The sequence below is a fragment of the Elephantulus edwardii genome, unplaced genomic scaffold (genome assembly GCF_000299155.1).
Source record: "Elephantulus edwardii isolate Elephantulus edwardi_28Jun2011 unplaced genomic scaffold, EleEdw1.0 scaffold00105, whole genome shotgun sequence".
NCBI lineage: Eukaryota > Metazoa > Chordata > Mammalia > Macroscelidea > Macroscelididae > Elephantulus > Elephantulus edwardii.
Genome location: NW_006399855.1, coordinates 1,072,732 through 1,089,793, shown reverse-complemented (window position 1 = coordinate 1,089,793; position 17,062 = coordinate 1,072,732). Strand labels below are relative to the sequence as shown.

The window sequence follows — 17,062 nt, the reverse complement described above, 5'->3', positions numbered from 1 at the left end:
GTCAAGGATTCTGAAAGCTTCGTCTGACATATTTTGGGCATGTTGCAAGGAGGGACTGGTCCTTGGAGAGGGACATCATGTTTGGGAGAGGGAGGGACGGCACAGGATAGGAAGACCCTCGATGAGATGGATGGATTCTGTGAGTGGATTGGTGGGAATGAATGTGTTTGATATGGTGAGGTTGGCATAGGATTAGAATGGCGTTTAGGGCTCTTGTACATAGGGTTGCTTTGAGTCGCAAACGACTCGATGGCACATAACAACAACAACAACAACAACAGACTTCTCCTGAAATGTGGTGCTTCACTGACTATAAAAAGAACACTGTGTGATGGACTGTCAAAAGAACAAACAAATCTGTCTTGGAGGAAATGCAATCGGAATGTTCCTTACAGGCAAAGATAATGAAACATCATCTCACATACTTTGGGCATGTTGTCTAGAGGGGCTAGTCCTTGGAAAGAGATATGCTAGGGAAAATAGAGTCAGAGAAAGAAAACAAGATCCTCAACGAGATAGATTGACACTGAGACTACAGCAGTGATGGGCGTCAAAGACTGTGACAATAACATAGGATAGGGCAAGCTTTCTGATCTGTTGATCATAGGGTTGCTCTAAGTTGTGATCATTTCCACAGCAACTAATAGCAACAAAACAACTTCATTAAACTCTGAAGCTTGCCAGATATTCTTTGCATTGAGCAATTGGAAATTTCTGCTTCTCATGAAAAAATTCATAATTATAATAGTTATATACATGTTATAACAATAGGCTTAAGCATGTAGCTGTAACTGTGGACCGAAGCACAAGATTATCAAGATGCCACAAGACTAGATGGCATTTCATTCTGTTATGCACAATCTCTGAGTTGGAGTTGACTCTAAGATACCTAACAACAATAGTTGTATATAATAAGAAATTTCTTTTTAAAAAAATTTTTTAATAATTTTAATGAACATTTACAGAGATAATAAGAAATTGCTTGACAGTGCAGAGATTTCATATGCTAGACTGCAAAATAGTAGGTTTGAGGTTTGATTCCACGCAGTGGTACCTTATATCTGGTCATCTACATCCAAAAAATCAGGCATTGAAAACCTTAAGAAGCAGTTCTTTCTAAGTACTATGTGGAGTTTCTATGAGTCCTAAACAGTTTGACAGCAACTGGTAATAATAATAGTTGTAACAGCATTTTTATGGTTTTCTGTTATAACTTAAACTAGTCACCTCTTTACTGAGTTTTTAGTGTGGTAAAATATCCTTTTCTTTTGTATCAATCTTTAATAGTTGATGTTCCGTAAAATGCGAGGCCTGAGTGAATTTCCAGAACATTTCTCAGCCATTGGAGATGTCCTGTCTCACCTGACCTCGTCTGTTGACCTGGACTTTGGGGCGCATCATCCCCTCCATGTGACAATGCTGCCTAATCCCTCCCACCTTGAAGCTGTGAATCCTGTGGCTGTGGGGAAAACCCGTGGAAGGCAGCAGTCTAGGCAGGATGGGGACTACTCTCCAGACAGTGCGGCTCAACCTGGGGACAAAGTCATCTGTTTACAGGTACTTCTAGCTGCAAAGACATGAACCCAGAGGCTAGGGAAACCAGGAAGAAAGAATGTCAGGTAGTAGGTCCAAGAGGAGATTGCAGACATTTAAGATGAAGCTAGAACATTTTGGAAAAGACAATTCTGGGTTCATTTTAAGAAAAGAGTAGATCTCAAGGCAATTGATTTCAACTGCAGTTTTCATTGTCTTTTTCATTTCTTGAGTTGTGAATTACCTATGGGGGTACTGACTGACATACCTGTTATTTCTAAGAGCACAGATGCCATTGCTGCTGTGAATGTGTACCCCACCAGTAAACTACATGGTGCCATACATCTAACGAGGCCCAAGTGTTGAGTTTGGATGGTTTTAAAGGAAGAATTTTTACATTAAAGGCAAATAAAATGATTAATTATATGGTTTTTACCCTCAGCCTCCAGTTTTTGGTGACTTAATAAGCATGGTTCAGAGTCTGGGTTTTTCTCTTTTTCCATCATGTATAAGTTATATCTAATTTTTGTGACTGGGGTATAAGTAATCCAGAATATCAGTGGTTGAGTCTTCAAATCCAACAGACTGGTCTTTTTTAAGGCAGTAGAATATTCTGCGAGGTATACAAATAACCACATTAACCTGTTAATGTAAATTTTCCCTGAGCCAGAAACTTAACAGCAAATAAATAGGAAGGTAAACATTAGTGAATTGATTTTGATATGTATTTTAAAACAGAAATATTCAGGTAATTATTCAGAAATGATCTTTATCTTTTCCTGTGATGTGTTTCATGATAATAGGAAATATTTTAGTAATTCATATTTACCAAGTAGATTATGCAGACTTTAAAATGATACTGACTTATGAAATGTTATTTTCTTTTTAAGCAATGAAAACTGATTGCTCTCCTTTGTCTTTTTTGTATTCTAAATATATTTTGCTTCTCTGTCTGTACATGTCTTGCTTTTTCTACCTCCAAACACAGTTCTTTCCTGTGGTAACTATAAATGAGGAGCCTGTAAAGTCTTAGTTGATGAAATGTCCGATACTGATTATTCTGCCTGTTATCTCTATCTTTTAGGGCTGGACCTAGTGAAAGTGAATGCTCAGTTGTGATCATCCGTGTGTGTCACAATCACTCGGCTGAGTTTGGCTGACTCAGCCTGTATTCGTTGATGGGGACCCTGATTCCCATGAAGCTTTACAAAGCTAGTGTAGTTGTTTCTCTTTGGACTTAAGGAAAGGAAAATGAGCAGATGACAAATGCATGGTTTGGTTCCAAGAATTTTAAGACCATAAAATTATGATACAAGTTGCAAGCAAGTGTCCTGTTTTTATCAGATAAAATGAATAATGCCTCTGCTATTCCATACTGCTTCTGCCATTACATTTTTAAAGGTGGAAGAAGAGATAGCTGTCTCTATTGCTTACTGGGCTTCATATTTGTTGTTGTTGTGTTGTCAGCTACAACTCGAAAAGCTTTTAGGACTGAATAAAACTGCCGCACTGAGTTTCCTAGGCTGTATTTTTTTTAAATTTATATATTTTTATTTATGTAAAACTTTACAAATCATATTGATTTTTCATTCACTCAAAGATCTTTTATAACATTCCTCTCTTTTGTTGACCCTACACCTTTCCAAGCGTGATGTCCATTTCCAAGGAATAGCCTTTCTCACAATCACCCTTGATACCAGTAGTCAGGAGATTAGGAGACATAGCATTGGGAAAGTGTACTGTCAGAGACCTCACCAAAGTATGAAAGAGGAATGATATCAGCAAGGTGCGCCTGATTTATTCAGGCCGTGGTCTTTCCAATCACCTGCTCTGCATCTGAGAGCTGGATAAGGATGGCAGAAGAATTGATGCCTTGGAGGCGTGGTGTTGGGGTACTGAATAGTCCATGGATTGCCTAAAGAACACACAGATATGCCTTTTGAGAAAGTGCTACTAAAGTGTTCCTTTGTTTAAGAGTTGTTGTTGTGTTGTGTGCCATCGTGTTGGAACTGACTCTAGCAGGTTCTCAGAGGCAGTAAACCGCACAGAAAAATATTGCCCATCCTTCTGCCATGGAGCTGCTAGTAGCCTCAAACATATACTGCATCTTACCACTAGACCACCAGCGTAGTCCCTGTTTTATTAATAAAATCTGTCCCTAACTGTGTCTTTAAGTGTAATTAGAAGTTGAGTCAGAGCAGGTGTATCTGGCACAGGAGAGATTGTGGAAATGGGACAGGATCGGGCAAGGACTTTGTTCTGTTATACACAGGGCCACTATGAGTCATAGCCAACTGGACAGCACCCAAAACCAACATAGTGCAATTAGGTGATTTAAAAGCCACATGTGCCACAAGTGAAGGTGATTTGTGATGAAGAATTTGTTGCAAATACAAATTAGTTTAGGGAGATCTGGTGGCCTAGTGCATAGGGAGTTGGATTGCCAACCTAAAGGCAGTGAATTTGAATCCACCAGCTTTGTGCGAGAAGAATGGGCAATTTACAGCCTCTGAAGGTGGGGAGGGTCAGCAGTGAGTTGGTGTCAACTTAATGGCACATAACAACTGTAACAACAGAGATTGGTTCAGTTGTTTCAGAATGAAGCAGAATTTTTATAACATGAAGGTGCAAGTAGGAGTTGTCTCTAAATTGGATATTCATAACCCCTGTCTGAAGTCTAAGTACCAGTCATGAAACCAATTGCTATCAAGTTTATTCTTATATTTGTCAACTCTTAACTGTGTCAGAGTCTAACTCTGCTCTGTGGTTTTCAGTGCATGATTTTTCAGAAGTAAATCACTAGGCCTTTCTTCACAGGCATGTCTGGTTATTAACCATGTACACTACCCAAGGACAACGGGCATACCTATTTATATTGCTGTTGAATTGAGTTCAACTCATAGCAATCTAAGAAAGCTCAATTGGCTTAATGAAAAGGAGTTGTGCTGCCAGCCTAAAGGCATGCGGTTCAAATCCACCAGCTGCTTCACAGGAGAAAGACGAACAATATTCTCCCATTAATTTACTGCCTTGGAAAACCTGTTAGGAGCTCAGCTATGCGTTGGTTCTGACTTGACAAAACAATAACAATTTGGCAACCCAGGAAGATTACAATAGAACTTCCCCTTAGAGGTTTCAAGGGTATAAATCTTCACAGAAGCAGGCTAACATATTTTCTTCAGTTGAACAACTCATAAGTTCAAACCTCTTGCATCACTATACCCCATCAATAGAAAAGGATTTGCTAGAAAGATAATCTACTTTAAAAAAATGATAATTCTTTTAAGGACTTATTCATTGGCATTTATTCATTCGTATTTTAGTTTTTCACGTCTGTTTTTTTCTTGTTTTTTTTTTTTTGTTTTTCACTTCTGTTAGTTATCATTACAGCCACAGTGGTTGCCTTAAGAGTTAGGATATCTTTATTTGGTTCAGCATTTTGGCAGTATATGATGCCATGTTTTTTAGCATGAAATCAGGGAGCTCTGGTGGCCTAATGGTAAGGAGTTGTGCTGCCAACCTAAAGGCTCACTATTTGAATTCACAGGCTGCTCTGCAGGAGAAAGATAAGCATTCTCCTCCCATGTGATTTTCGGCCTCTGAAAACCTTCTAGACGGTCAGCTATGCGTTTGTTCTGACTCAACGGTACACAACAACAACAAGAAGCATGAAATTAGTGTAACTCATATTTCCTTTTAAAATCTACAGTTCTCTCATTATTTATTTGATTTCTTCTGCTACCGCTCCTGCTTTTCTTATCTTCCCCCTTTTGTAGCACTTGCAGACCAGGCTTTGTGATGATATGATCTAGTGGACTTTGAGTGTCTTTGAAGAACAGCAGTTTGTAGATGCTCTCTCGTAGTCGTTAACATTTTTCCTAAGCCTTCCTTTGCTTATATCAAATCAACTCATTGTTGCTGAGTTAGAGAGGACTCATAGCGGACTACTTAATGGGCTTTAGGAGGCTAAATCACAGGAGAGGAGATTGTCCATCTTTCTCCCATGGAGTAACTAGTGGATTTGAACCTCTAGAGAGGTGCTAACTACCTTTGGATTAGCAGCGTAACTCTGTATGGACTATGCCACCGGAACTCCCGTTTATTTATATGTGATATACTTTTCTCCTACACCACCTTGCCTTTGCTGTCATATTACTCTCCTTGGTATTCACCTAAACTAGGGAGGATTAGATGATATAAACTACATGTGTTGCCTTTGTAGAAGGACAGAGTGATTGTAGCTAAAGAAAGACTTCAAGATTTATGCTCTTATAGGCTGTTTGTATAAAAATTTCACAAGCAGATTTTTCTCTGCATCTCCAGTAACCCGTCTTTATATATAGAAGAATGTTTGTCTAGGTGATGGTATGGAGTAGAAGGAATGGGCCATCTGGTTACAAAAGGAAAAAGGACTGTTTTGTTTTGTTTGTTTTTAGTTTTTTTTATATTCTTTTTACGTGTACCATCAAATCAGATCTGACCGGTACAAGAGGAGATTGCCCCCTCCTTCTCCAGCAGAGCATTTGGTGGATTTGAACTGCATCCCTCTGGGATTGCAGTGCAGCATCTTGCCTCTAGGCCACCAGAGCTCCCTGAAAAGGACTGTTTTATCATTTTTAAAAGATGTTTTGAGATCAACTGACTATTCTAGAAAATTCCAAAACAATAAAAATTGAGGATAGAGGATGGTGATTGTTTTTTATTCCTTTTATTTTATAACAATTTATTTCAGTCACGAAAAACAATTTCATAACCCCCCTTATCTTTCTTTCCTCCTCTCTTATGATGTAGGTTCATGGTGATGCTTCATTCTGTGGTCAAGGGATTGTTCCAGAAACATTTACACTCTCCAATCTCCCACATTTCAGAATTGGTGGGAGTATCCATCTGATTGTTAATAACCAGCTGGGTTACACCACTCCAGCAGAGAGAGGAAGGTCTTCCTTATACTGTAGTGATATTGGTATGTAACACAGGGAGTGGTTGATGTTGCAAGTTCCACAAAGAATTGCTAGATAAACCTCTCGTTTGCTTGGAACAGTGTGTCTCATTGTCTCAGTTTTGCCAAATTAATATTCCTTTTGAAGTCTGAATGTGATCTTTAAAAGCAAGCAGATAAGAATGGAATTCAGAAAGTGAAACATCAAATTGACTATGCAACCAGTTGAACAGAATGGTAGAAACCAGAGAGACATTGTTAGTACATTAGATTGTAGGATATTAAAACTGGAAGTGTCCAAGATCTTTGTAAAAAAGGATTTATTTACTTATTAAATTTGAGTGAGTAATTTGGTTGAAAGATTCAGAGTCTGTTTGTTTTAACTGTACAAAGGCAGGGCTGGCTTTAGGTGGTAAGAGATGTTCTCTACCAGAACTGTTGGGTGGTGAGAGATGTTCTGTTTTTCATATCCAGAGTCTGAACAAGATGCCTTCTGGGGATGTCTGTATGACATCTGTGTGCTCAGTCTGACAGAGACATTGGAGATTTTTTCTTTGGAGATAATGTATCTATTTCTAATATATTTATTGTTTTATCTCGGCAGTAAAAGAATAATAATCTATACTATGGACACACACATATAATATTGTTTTTCTTAAGTGCTATTGAATCAGAATAAAACACAGCCAACCCTCCAGCAGATTTTCAGAGGCTGTAAAATATAAGGGAGCACTGGTGGCTTAGGGAATTGCACTGCCAACCCAAAGGCACAAGATTCAAATCCATCAGCTGCTTCACTGAAGAAAGATAGGCAGTCTCTTGTGTGATTTATTGTCTCTGAAAAGCCATTGGAGGGTGAGCTATGACTCAGTTCCACTTTGATGGTAGACAACAACAACAAAATGCTTGGGAAGAAATTGTCCATTCTTCTTCCACAGAGTAGTTGATGGATTCAACTCTCCTGTCTTTGGGTTGGCAATGCAGCTCTTTACCCATTAGGCCACAAGAGCTTCATATAGGTATATAGTTGCTGTTGTTGTTATGTGCCATCGAGTCGTTTGTGACTCATAGCGACTCTATGTACAACAGCCCTAAACTCTGCTCTGTCCTGTGCCAATCGCACTGTCTCTGACACTCCCATCCCGATTAACCCAGTCACTGAATCAGTCCACCTCATAGAGGGTCTTCCCCTCTTGCGCCGTCCCTCCGCCCTAGCAGGCATGATGTCCCTCTCCAAGGACCTCTCCCTCCTTACAACATGTCCAAAGTATGTCAGACGAAGCCTCAGAATCCTTGCCTCCAAGGAGCAGCCCGGTTTAACCCTTTCCAGGATGAATCTGTTTGTTTTCCTAGCAGTCCATGGTATTCTCAATACTCTTCTCCAGCACCACCGCTCAAAAGCATCAATTCTCCTTCTAATCTCCTTGGTCATTGTCCAACTCTCTGATGTATAACAAGTGGTTGCAAAGACCATGGCCTGTATCAGATGCACCTTGGCCTTGTGGGAAGAAGCTGTGCTGCAATCCCAAAGACAGGCAGTTCAGCAGGAGAAGAATAGGCAGTCTCCTTCCATATGATTTACTCTGAAAAGTCACTGGAGGGTCAGCTGTGTGTTTGTTCTGACTCTGTGTGTGGCCTACAACAATAATACAATAAATATAATAACAAATATTATTATGTATCTGCACTGTTAAACACTCTGTATGCATTTATCTCATTTAATTGTTGTATAACATTCCTAAGACTGATGCTAGCTCTATAGTGTCATAGAAGAGAGGACTGAGATTAAATTAATTTTTATAACTTTGCCAAAACCACATAGTAAGTCAGAGATCTGAGCATTGAACTATTTTATGCCATCTGAACTTCAGAATTCAGTTTCTTTACAACCTAGTTCAACTACCCCCAAGGTTGTGGGCTGTCCTTCCCACACAGAGACACCAGGACTGGGAGGTGGGCTGTTGTCATTCTGGGCTACTTGTCCTGCTTCATCTCAGTCTTCTCTTCCTCAGGGAAGCTTGTGGGCTGTGCTGTCATCCATGTCAATGGAGATAATCCTGAGGAAGTGGTCCGTGCCACACAACTGGCTTTTGAATACCAGCGCCATTTCCGTAAGGATGTGATTATCGATTTGTTGTGCTACAGGCAGTGGGGCCACAATGAACTGGATGAACCTTTTTTCACCAACCCAGTCATGTACAAAATCATCAGGTAAATTGATAAATCTTCCTTTAATATTCCCCATCCATCTACTTATATTGCTTGCTATTATTATATTTTTATTAAGTGTTCTCTGGTAGGGTTACCAATTTTCCCGAGACTGAAGGGTTTTAGGGGGTCCATGACCCATTCAGTTCCAGGCAAAGTGAAGTGGTTGACTACCCTATGAGTTTAAGGAGAGTACTTATACCTTTAAAACTTTACATACTTGTTTGTTGAATTGAGAAAATATAGCTTAATAGTCTCACTTGGCAGGCCTGGGGACAACTGAAGAAAAAGAACTTAGCAGAGCCTTGCCTGAAGTGGCTTTAGTATGACACTGACAGGATCAGAACTAGAGCCTTCATGATCTGTGTCTACACACTGTCCACATGGAGTGAGGAATTCTAATGAATGGTAGCACCACACTCTCCAGTACAGTAGCTGCAAACCATACGGTGACCTTTAAGTATGAAGAATGTATCTACTCCTAAATGAAATGTAACTTAACTATAATATACACATCCCAGGAAAAAAAAAAAATGAAAGTAAATCGTTGTATGAAAGATTTTTATATTGTTAGTAAAAAGATTTGGGTTTTTTTTTTTTTATATTGGGGTTAATATTTTAACATAGTAGTTTAAAAGATGACTAAAATTAATGGCACCTGCTTATTTTTACCTTTTCTCAGGTGACTACCAGAAAATTTTAAACTATACACGTAACTCGTATGGTGTCTCTGCTGGCTAGTGCTGTTTTAGAATGTTTGTCAGAGAGGTGCATGTTATTTTAGAAGCTTCTTTTTAAAATACTAGAAGGTGAAAGAGGCCTTCTTCCTCCACTTTATTTATTGATACAATATTAAAGCAGAAAAATAGACTTGATGACATTTTATGGGCTCTTCTGGTCATGAGTGCCTGGAAAATCAGTTCCAGAAAGAATCTGTTTAGCTCTAAACCCAACCAACTGAATGAAGTAATGGATCTCATCACCCTGTTTTGGAAAATTTATGCTTTTACCTCTTGGCTTTAGTCAGGATTAAGTAGAGTAGTTTATATGAATAGGCTTTATAGTTTAAGTATTTTATGAGTAAAGAATGGCGTCATCATTGTTTTATTTCAAAATCCAGGTGATAACTATTAAACTACAGCCATTTTAACATAACTAGAAACAGATGTCAACTTTGGGTTAAATAACTTGTTAAATAAGGAGTGCTGAGGAGGCAGGCAATGTTAAACAGTCTTCTAAATAATCTCTCCAGTTCATAGAAAACCCAGTTTTCCTACTTGGCTATGTATAAATTTTTTTAAAATAATTGTCTCCATGTATTTAGGTTTCTTTTGATTCCCTTATATTTATTTCATAATTTCACACAAATTTTATTTTGTTTGATTACATTTATATGAACTGCCCAGAGAAGTTAAATTTCTTGAGACAAAAAGTATATTCCTTTCCGGATTAGCACAAATCTCTAATAAAGTGCTAAGCAGAAGAAAAAAAAAAAGTATATTCCTGGTTGTTACGGATTGTTGTTGTTGTGTGCCATTGAGTCACCTGCAATTCATAGAGACCCAATATACAAGAGCCCTAAACCCTGCTCTATCCTGTGCCAATCTTATTGTCTCTGATACACCTACCCCCGTTACCCCAGTCACTGAGACAATACATCTCATTGAGTGTCTTTCTCTCTTGCTCTGTCCCTCCACCCTCCCAAGCATTATGTCCCTCTCAAAGAAATGGTCCCACCTTGTACCATGTCCAAAGTTTAGGGTTAGAGTTAATCAAATGGAATGAGAGGCCTTCTTAAGAGAAGGGAAAGGGGAGCTCTGGTGGCCTAGTGGCAAGAAGCTGCATTGCAATCCCAGAGGCTCATGGTTCAAATCCACCAGATGCTGTGCCGGGAAAGGAGGAACAATCTCTTCCTGTACCAGTCAGATCCAATTTGACGGTACACACACACACACACACACACACACACACACACACACACACACACTTATAACACACACACTTATCACACACACACACACACACACACTTATAAAATTAAAAAGAGAGAGAAGGGAAATGTTTTAAAAATAAGTAAAGTAGAGATTACAAAAGTAATTTGTGTTCTTTAGAAGGTAAATTTTAGGCTATATAAAAACATAACTCAAATTTATTTCTCGATATGTACAAAAATTTATAAGATACATTTGCTTTCTCTGTTGCTTGCCTGGAAGTTGTTTTTTACCCTGGTAAGTGGCTTTTTATAGAAATACCTTTAACAATTATCTTTCTCTCCTACATTTTACAAATCAGATTGATCCCCCCCCCTTTTTTCTTGCACAGAGCTCGCAAAAGCATCCCAGACACATATGCAGAGCACCTTATTGCCACTGGCCTCATGACCCAGGAGGAGGTTTCTGAAATAAAAGCCTCTTACTATGCAAAATTAAACGACCATTTGAATAACATGACACACTATAGCCCCCCTGCCAGTAATCTGCAGGCCCACTGGAAGGGTTTGGTCCAGCCGCAAGCTTGCATTACTACCTGGAGCACAGGTGTGCCCATAGATCTCCTGCGTTTTATTGGTGCAAAGTCTGTGGAGGTACCAGAGGAACTTCAGATACATAGTCACCTTCTAAAGATGTATGTTCAGGTAGGTGCACACCAGAGAGCACTGAAATCTCTAGCGGTTATTTTGTCTTCTTGCTCATTGAAAGGATAGATACTGATCTGGATGTTTTGGTTGGCAAAATCCTCTGACAAATATTTATTATGTGTGACTAGATGCTAACATCTAATTCTAGTGTTTTTTTATATTGACAACCCAGATTTTATCTATTTCTTTCTTTCCTCTTTTCCTTCCTTTTTATTTCTCTGTATGTGTCTTTCTTAAATAATACATTTAATACCTATTCACTGCAGAAAATACAGAGGTCTATGATTTTTCTGAACAGTGAGTAAAATATTCTTTTGAATAGCTTAAATAAATATCAAGACACATACCCCAATGTCAACCATTTAAACTCTTAAGTAAGGTGAGATGACACATATTTTCTCATATTAAATATAAGATGACCAGCTGTCTTGGCTGGTGTAGAACTAGAAGAATTCATGCACATAACTTTTAGCAAAAGAGCCAGGAGAGTTCAGACCATGTAGGACAGCTGGTCACCCAAGTTGAATATCTTCGTTTTTCTTAACCTTGAATAAAAGAACTTTGTCCTCTGAGGTTTTTTAAAGCACTACCTTCATTTTAGTTTTTATTATAGGAATAGATACTGTTAGAACAAATAATGAGCTTAGCATCCAATTTAAGAAATAGAATATTATAAATACAGGTTCCCCTCTTCCGTCTCTTCTCATAAATCTATAAGAGATAACCAGTAACCTGATGTTCATGTTTGTCTTGTTTGCTTTTGAAGTTGATATAATTGTTAGCACACTTTAATATGTCCTTCTGCACTTGCTTATTTTTTTTAACTCAACAGTACATTTTTTATTCTTACCTTTGTTGTGTTGATATTTTTTTTGGTAATGCAATATTAAAAAAAGAATATGGGCTTTAAAAAGTTTCTTTTTTTCCTAATTCATCATTTTTATAGTCCAGAGTGGAGAAAGTGATGGATGGAACCAAGTTAGACTGGGCCACAGCAGAAGCTCTTGCCTTGGGTTCATTACTTGCTCAAGGTAAGAAGTTTCTGTTTAGGAGCCTAGGTAGTAGGGAATGCTTCCTGAGTTGTTTGTTATATGTGACTTTTGTGGCTTTTTGAATCACAACTATCTTCGATTACTTTTGTTGACCATATAGGTTCCAGAATGTGTTATCTTCTCTTTCCCAACAATTGTGAAAACCATTTTGATAAACTTTATCGAAGAATAAATTAGACCCAGGACACAAAAGACTCACTATTGCACATATTGAGATGTTAATTGTCTCTAAAAATTACAGGACAAGTCATAACTCTATCCTCAATTAACCTCACCTTGTACAGGCTTCTGAATATACTGTTGTTGTTATGTACCGTCGCATCACCCGTGACTCATAGTGACCCCATGAACCATGCCCTGTCTCAAGTCAATCTCATTTCTGAATATAGGACACGTATATTTCAATAAGAACATATTATCATCCTGTAGAAAATCCTCAGGTGAATTGATGTATAAGAATTAAGAAAAAAAAAATTCAGTGTCATGATACCTTGTTATTAGGAGCCCCCGGTCTCAGTGCTTTAAGTGTTACTTGCCAATGTACAGATCAGCTGCTGGAACTCAGCAGCTTCTTACTCTGTGGGAGAAGGATGGACAATCTGTTTCCGTAAAGATGATGTGCAGCTTTGGAAATCATGAATGATAGGTCTGCTTCATCCTATAAGGTCACGTTGAGTTGTAATCAACCTGATGGCCGTGGGTTGGGTGTACCTTATCATTTCTTGGATTATTCACAGTTATCTAGTTTTCTTTCTTCCTTCCTTTAGGTTTTAATGTCCGTCTGAGTGGCCAAGATGTTGGCCGTGGAACTTTTAGTCAAAGACATGCAATGGTTGTTTGCCAGGAGACTGATGACACCTATATCCCTCTAAACCATATGGATCCAAACCAGAATGGGTTTCTAGAGGTAGGAGGTTTAAATCTACGTACAATTTAGGCCATTTATTTAGAATGGAAATAACATACGAGAGAAGAAACTAGACCTGTTTTAACCTGGTTGCTTGTCTGTAATAATATAGATTTAAAATAGTTGGGTGTTTTGTAAATCCAAAATTGATATTAGGATGTCTATATTTTGCTGTAATTCATAAAAGAAGTCTAATATGTGGATGATGAATCAACACTTCTTGCCTACTTAAGAAAAAAACAAAATCATGGCACCTTTTCCAAGATTACCTTATTCTCTGAGGTTTTAAATTTTTAAAATTTTTTTGTTGTATTATTTTTATGTGTACTGTCAAATCAGATCTGACTGGTACAGGAGGAGATTGCCTCCTCCTTCTCCAGCAGAGAATCTGGTGGATTTGAACCGTGTACCTCTGGGATTGCAGTGCAGCGTCTTGCCACTAGGCCACGAGAGCTCCCTTATTCTCTGAGGTTTTATGGGCTGGGTGAATATATATTACCATACATTATGATCATTATGCTATGGAGCTCTGATGGCTTAGTGGGTAAGGGGCTTTGCTACCAAGTAAAAGGCATGTGGTTCAAGTCCACCAGCTGCTCCATGGAAGAAAGATAGACAATCCTCTTCTATGTGATTTATTTCCTGTGAAACCCTCTGGAGGGTCAGCCATGAGTCATAACACAGCACATAACAACAGCAGTTTCTGTGCTATATTCTTTTAAGTCTTTAGGGCAGGGACTGAGTTTTTTTTTTTTATTTGTTCCCCTAAAAATTACCATTGCACTTGCTGCATTATATTTATTAAAATAATATCTTCTTCACGGTATAATTAATGGCATGTGTCTTCTTTCTTTCTCTGGCCATATGCTTAAGAGTTTAATTTTTAGCTCACTGGTAAAAAATATTCAGAAAAATATTATGGAGATCAGGGAGATCTGGTGGCCTAGTGTCAAGAAGCTGCACTGCAGTCCCGGAGGTATGCAGTTCGAATCTACCAGATGCTCTGCTGGAGAAGGAGGGGCAATCTCCTCCCGTACCAGTCAGATCTGATTTGACGGTGCACACACATAAAATAATAAAATTAAATTTAAAACATTTTAAAAAATATTATGGGGACCTGGATTATAGTGCAGATGAAATATAAAGTCAAATTTGAAAATTAGTTAGAAAACAAATGTTGAGACTCAGTGTGAGATGTAGCAGATAAAGAAGGACTATTCTAGGTTCTTTCCTAGTTTTCTGATTTTAGCCACTGGTATATGGTGATGGCATCCAGCTAGATAAAGAGTAAAGGTGAAGGGCCAGGTCTGGTAATGAAATATGGTCAAATAGATGTTGGACATTTGGCTTTGAGATGGCAGAATGACACAGAAATGTCTACCCATCAAATATGTGTATTTTTAGAGCTAATATAGCGATCATATCTTGAAGTGTATATTTGGAAATAATCAAGGTGTAGGGGTATTGGGAACCATTGGGGTGGAAGAATCTCCCTGAGAAAGGAAAATGAGAAAAAGATTAAAGAATGGAAACCTTGGTAGAACAGTATTTATGAGGGAAAGTGCATTACAAAAGAACTGATAGGAAGAAAGGAAGAGAGCCAGGAATCACTGGTCATTGAACTCAAGGAGGAATGAATTAAAAAAAAGAAAGAAAGAAAGAAAGAAAAAGCAGCTGCAGATGAAGAATACAGTGTTCAGGGGATTTGTCTCTTGAAAGGTCAAGAATTGACCTAATATGGAGGTATTTCAGTGAAATGCTAAGAACAGGACTAGATTGGAGCTAACTGAAGAGCAAACAGAAGTTGTAAAAAATTGAGAAAAGTATATTAGATGATTCTTTTTAGAAGCTTGACTAAGAGGAAGCAATGGCTGGAGGGACATTAGCTAGAGTAATATTTCTTGTTTTATTTTTAAACTTTTGATATGCAGAAGGAATAAATTTAGTAAGGAGAGGTTTCAGAAAAGAGAGTTCAGATGAAAGGGTCAGATTCTGGAGGAGAGAGACAGCAGGAATACAAATGGTTATTTTAGCCAGGAGATGAATAGAGGTAGAGATGCAAGGAAAGTAGCCAGGCCAAACTCCATTACTATACATACATAAACCTGAAACATGCAAAAGCCTTTTTTAAAAGCTATTCCATTGCTTGGAGTATACCCCAAGAAAATGAGAACTGAGGCTCAAATGAAGACTTATATACCAATATTTGTAGCAGTGTTATTCACCATAGCAAGAACATGGAAATAGCCCAGATGTCCAACCACAAACGAATGGATTGAGAATTTGTGGTACATTCATGCAATGGCTACTACGCAGCATGCAGGAGCAATGATTTTGTAAATTATTACCTAACTTGGGAGGGACTGGAGAGCATTATGGTGAGTGAACTAACTCAGTCCCACACGGACAAATACTGTATATGACCATTAATGTAGAATGAATAGGAGGATCCAAGGCGATGGGACGGGAGTGAGAGTGGAAATAGAGGGGTGAGGATGGGTGGTTGGTAGGGTGTTAATTATAGAGTTGCACAATTTGATGGATGGGTAGAGTATAGGAAATCGGAAGGATCTTTTGTGAAAAACAATGTATTCAAACTTTGTAAAAAAATTCAGGATAATTTTTTTTAAAAAAAGAATTAACATATTGTACAAATTATTATTAAAATGCTGTTATTGTGATCTGTCTAAACTGTCAAAACTGATCCATAGCTGACCCTCTAAAGGTTTTCAGAGGCAGTAAATCTCATGGGAGGAGATTGCCCATCTTTCTCCCAGAAAGCTGGTGGATTTGTACACATGCCTTTGGGATGGCTGTGCAGCTCCATTTCATAAGGCCACCAGATAGAAATCAGGAAAGGTCATATACACATCACAATCTTGTTGTTGTTAGGGGCTGCTGAATCCATTATGCCTCATAGCGACTCTGTGTATAACAGAACAAAACACTGCCTGGTTCTTCTCCATCTTCCTAACTGTTTCCATGCTTGAGCACATTGTTGAAGCTAGTGTGTTAGTTAGTCAATCTCGTTAAGAACCTTCCTCCTTTCCCTCAAAGACTCTGATTTCCCTATTGGCATCTCGCCAGTAGGAACTCTGGTGCTGTGGTCCATAGCGAGTTACACTGCTAACATGAAGACTGAGCCTCTCAGGCAGTTCCGATCCACCAGTGCCTCAAGATGACAATCTCATTCTATGCCATTTACAGCCTCAGAAACCCAGTGGAACATCAACTAGGAGTTAGTTCTAATTTTATGTCTGTGAGTTTCAGGAGTTTTTTTACCCTACTTTTCTAAGCCTGGTAAAATTCTTCTCCAAGCCTGGCCCTTCCTGATGACTGTCCAAAGTATGTGAGACAAAGTTTTGCTGTCCTCACTTCTTTTCTTTATTTTTTAATTTTATTATTTTTTGTGTGTGTACTGTCAAATTGGATCTGACGGTACAGGAGGAGATTGACCCTCCTTCTCCAGCAGAGCATCTGGTGGATTTGAACTGTCCTCAGTTCTAAGGAGGCTTTTCAATATACATCTCCAAGACAGATTGGTCCATTCTTTCATAAATCCATTTTATATTCAGTATTCTTCACCAACCCAGTAATTCAGAAGCCTCAGTTCTTCTTCTTACTCATTGTACAGCTTTCATATACTTATGAAGTGATTGTAAATATAATTGTTCATTTCATCAAAGAGGTTAAAAATCCCTAGCCCTGAGAGAGATGCAAATCAAGACAACCATGAGATATCATCTCACTCCAGTAAGACTAGCAAAATTTAACAGAACAGCAAG

The 17,062-nt window shown here is 38.4% G+C and overlaps 1 protein-coding gene across 1 annotated transcript in view; it reads left to right on the top strand.

Annotated features, from left to right (window-relative positions):
* The window catches only part of DHTKD1 (dehydrogenase E1 and transketolase domain containing 1), a 116,013-nt gene that overhangs the window by 48,929 nt on the left and 50,022 nt on the right, over nt 1-17,062 (top strand). The window contains exons 5-10 of the mRNA XM_006891841.1: nt 1,288-1,557; nt 6,325-6,496; nt 8,485-8,683; nt 11,003-11,315; nt 12,265-12,349; nt 13,138-13,277. Coding sequence (XP_006891903.1) covers nt 1,288-1,557; nt 6,325-6,496; nt 8,485-8,683; nt 11,003-11,315; nt 12,265-12,349; nt 13,138-13,277 — 1,179 coding nt within the window. The remainder of the gene's footprint in view (nt 1-1,287; nt 1,558-6,324; nt 6,497-8,484; nt 8,684-11,002; nt 11,316-12,264; nt 12,350-13,137; nt 13,278-17,062) is intronic.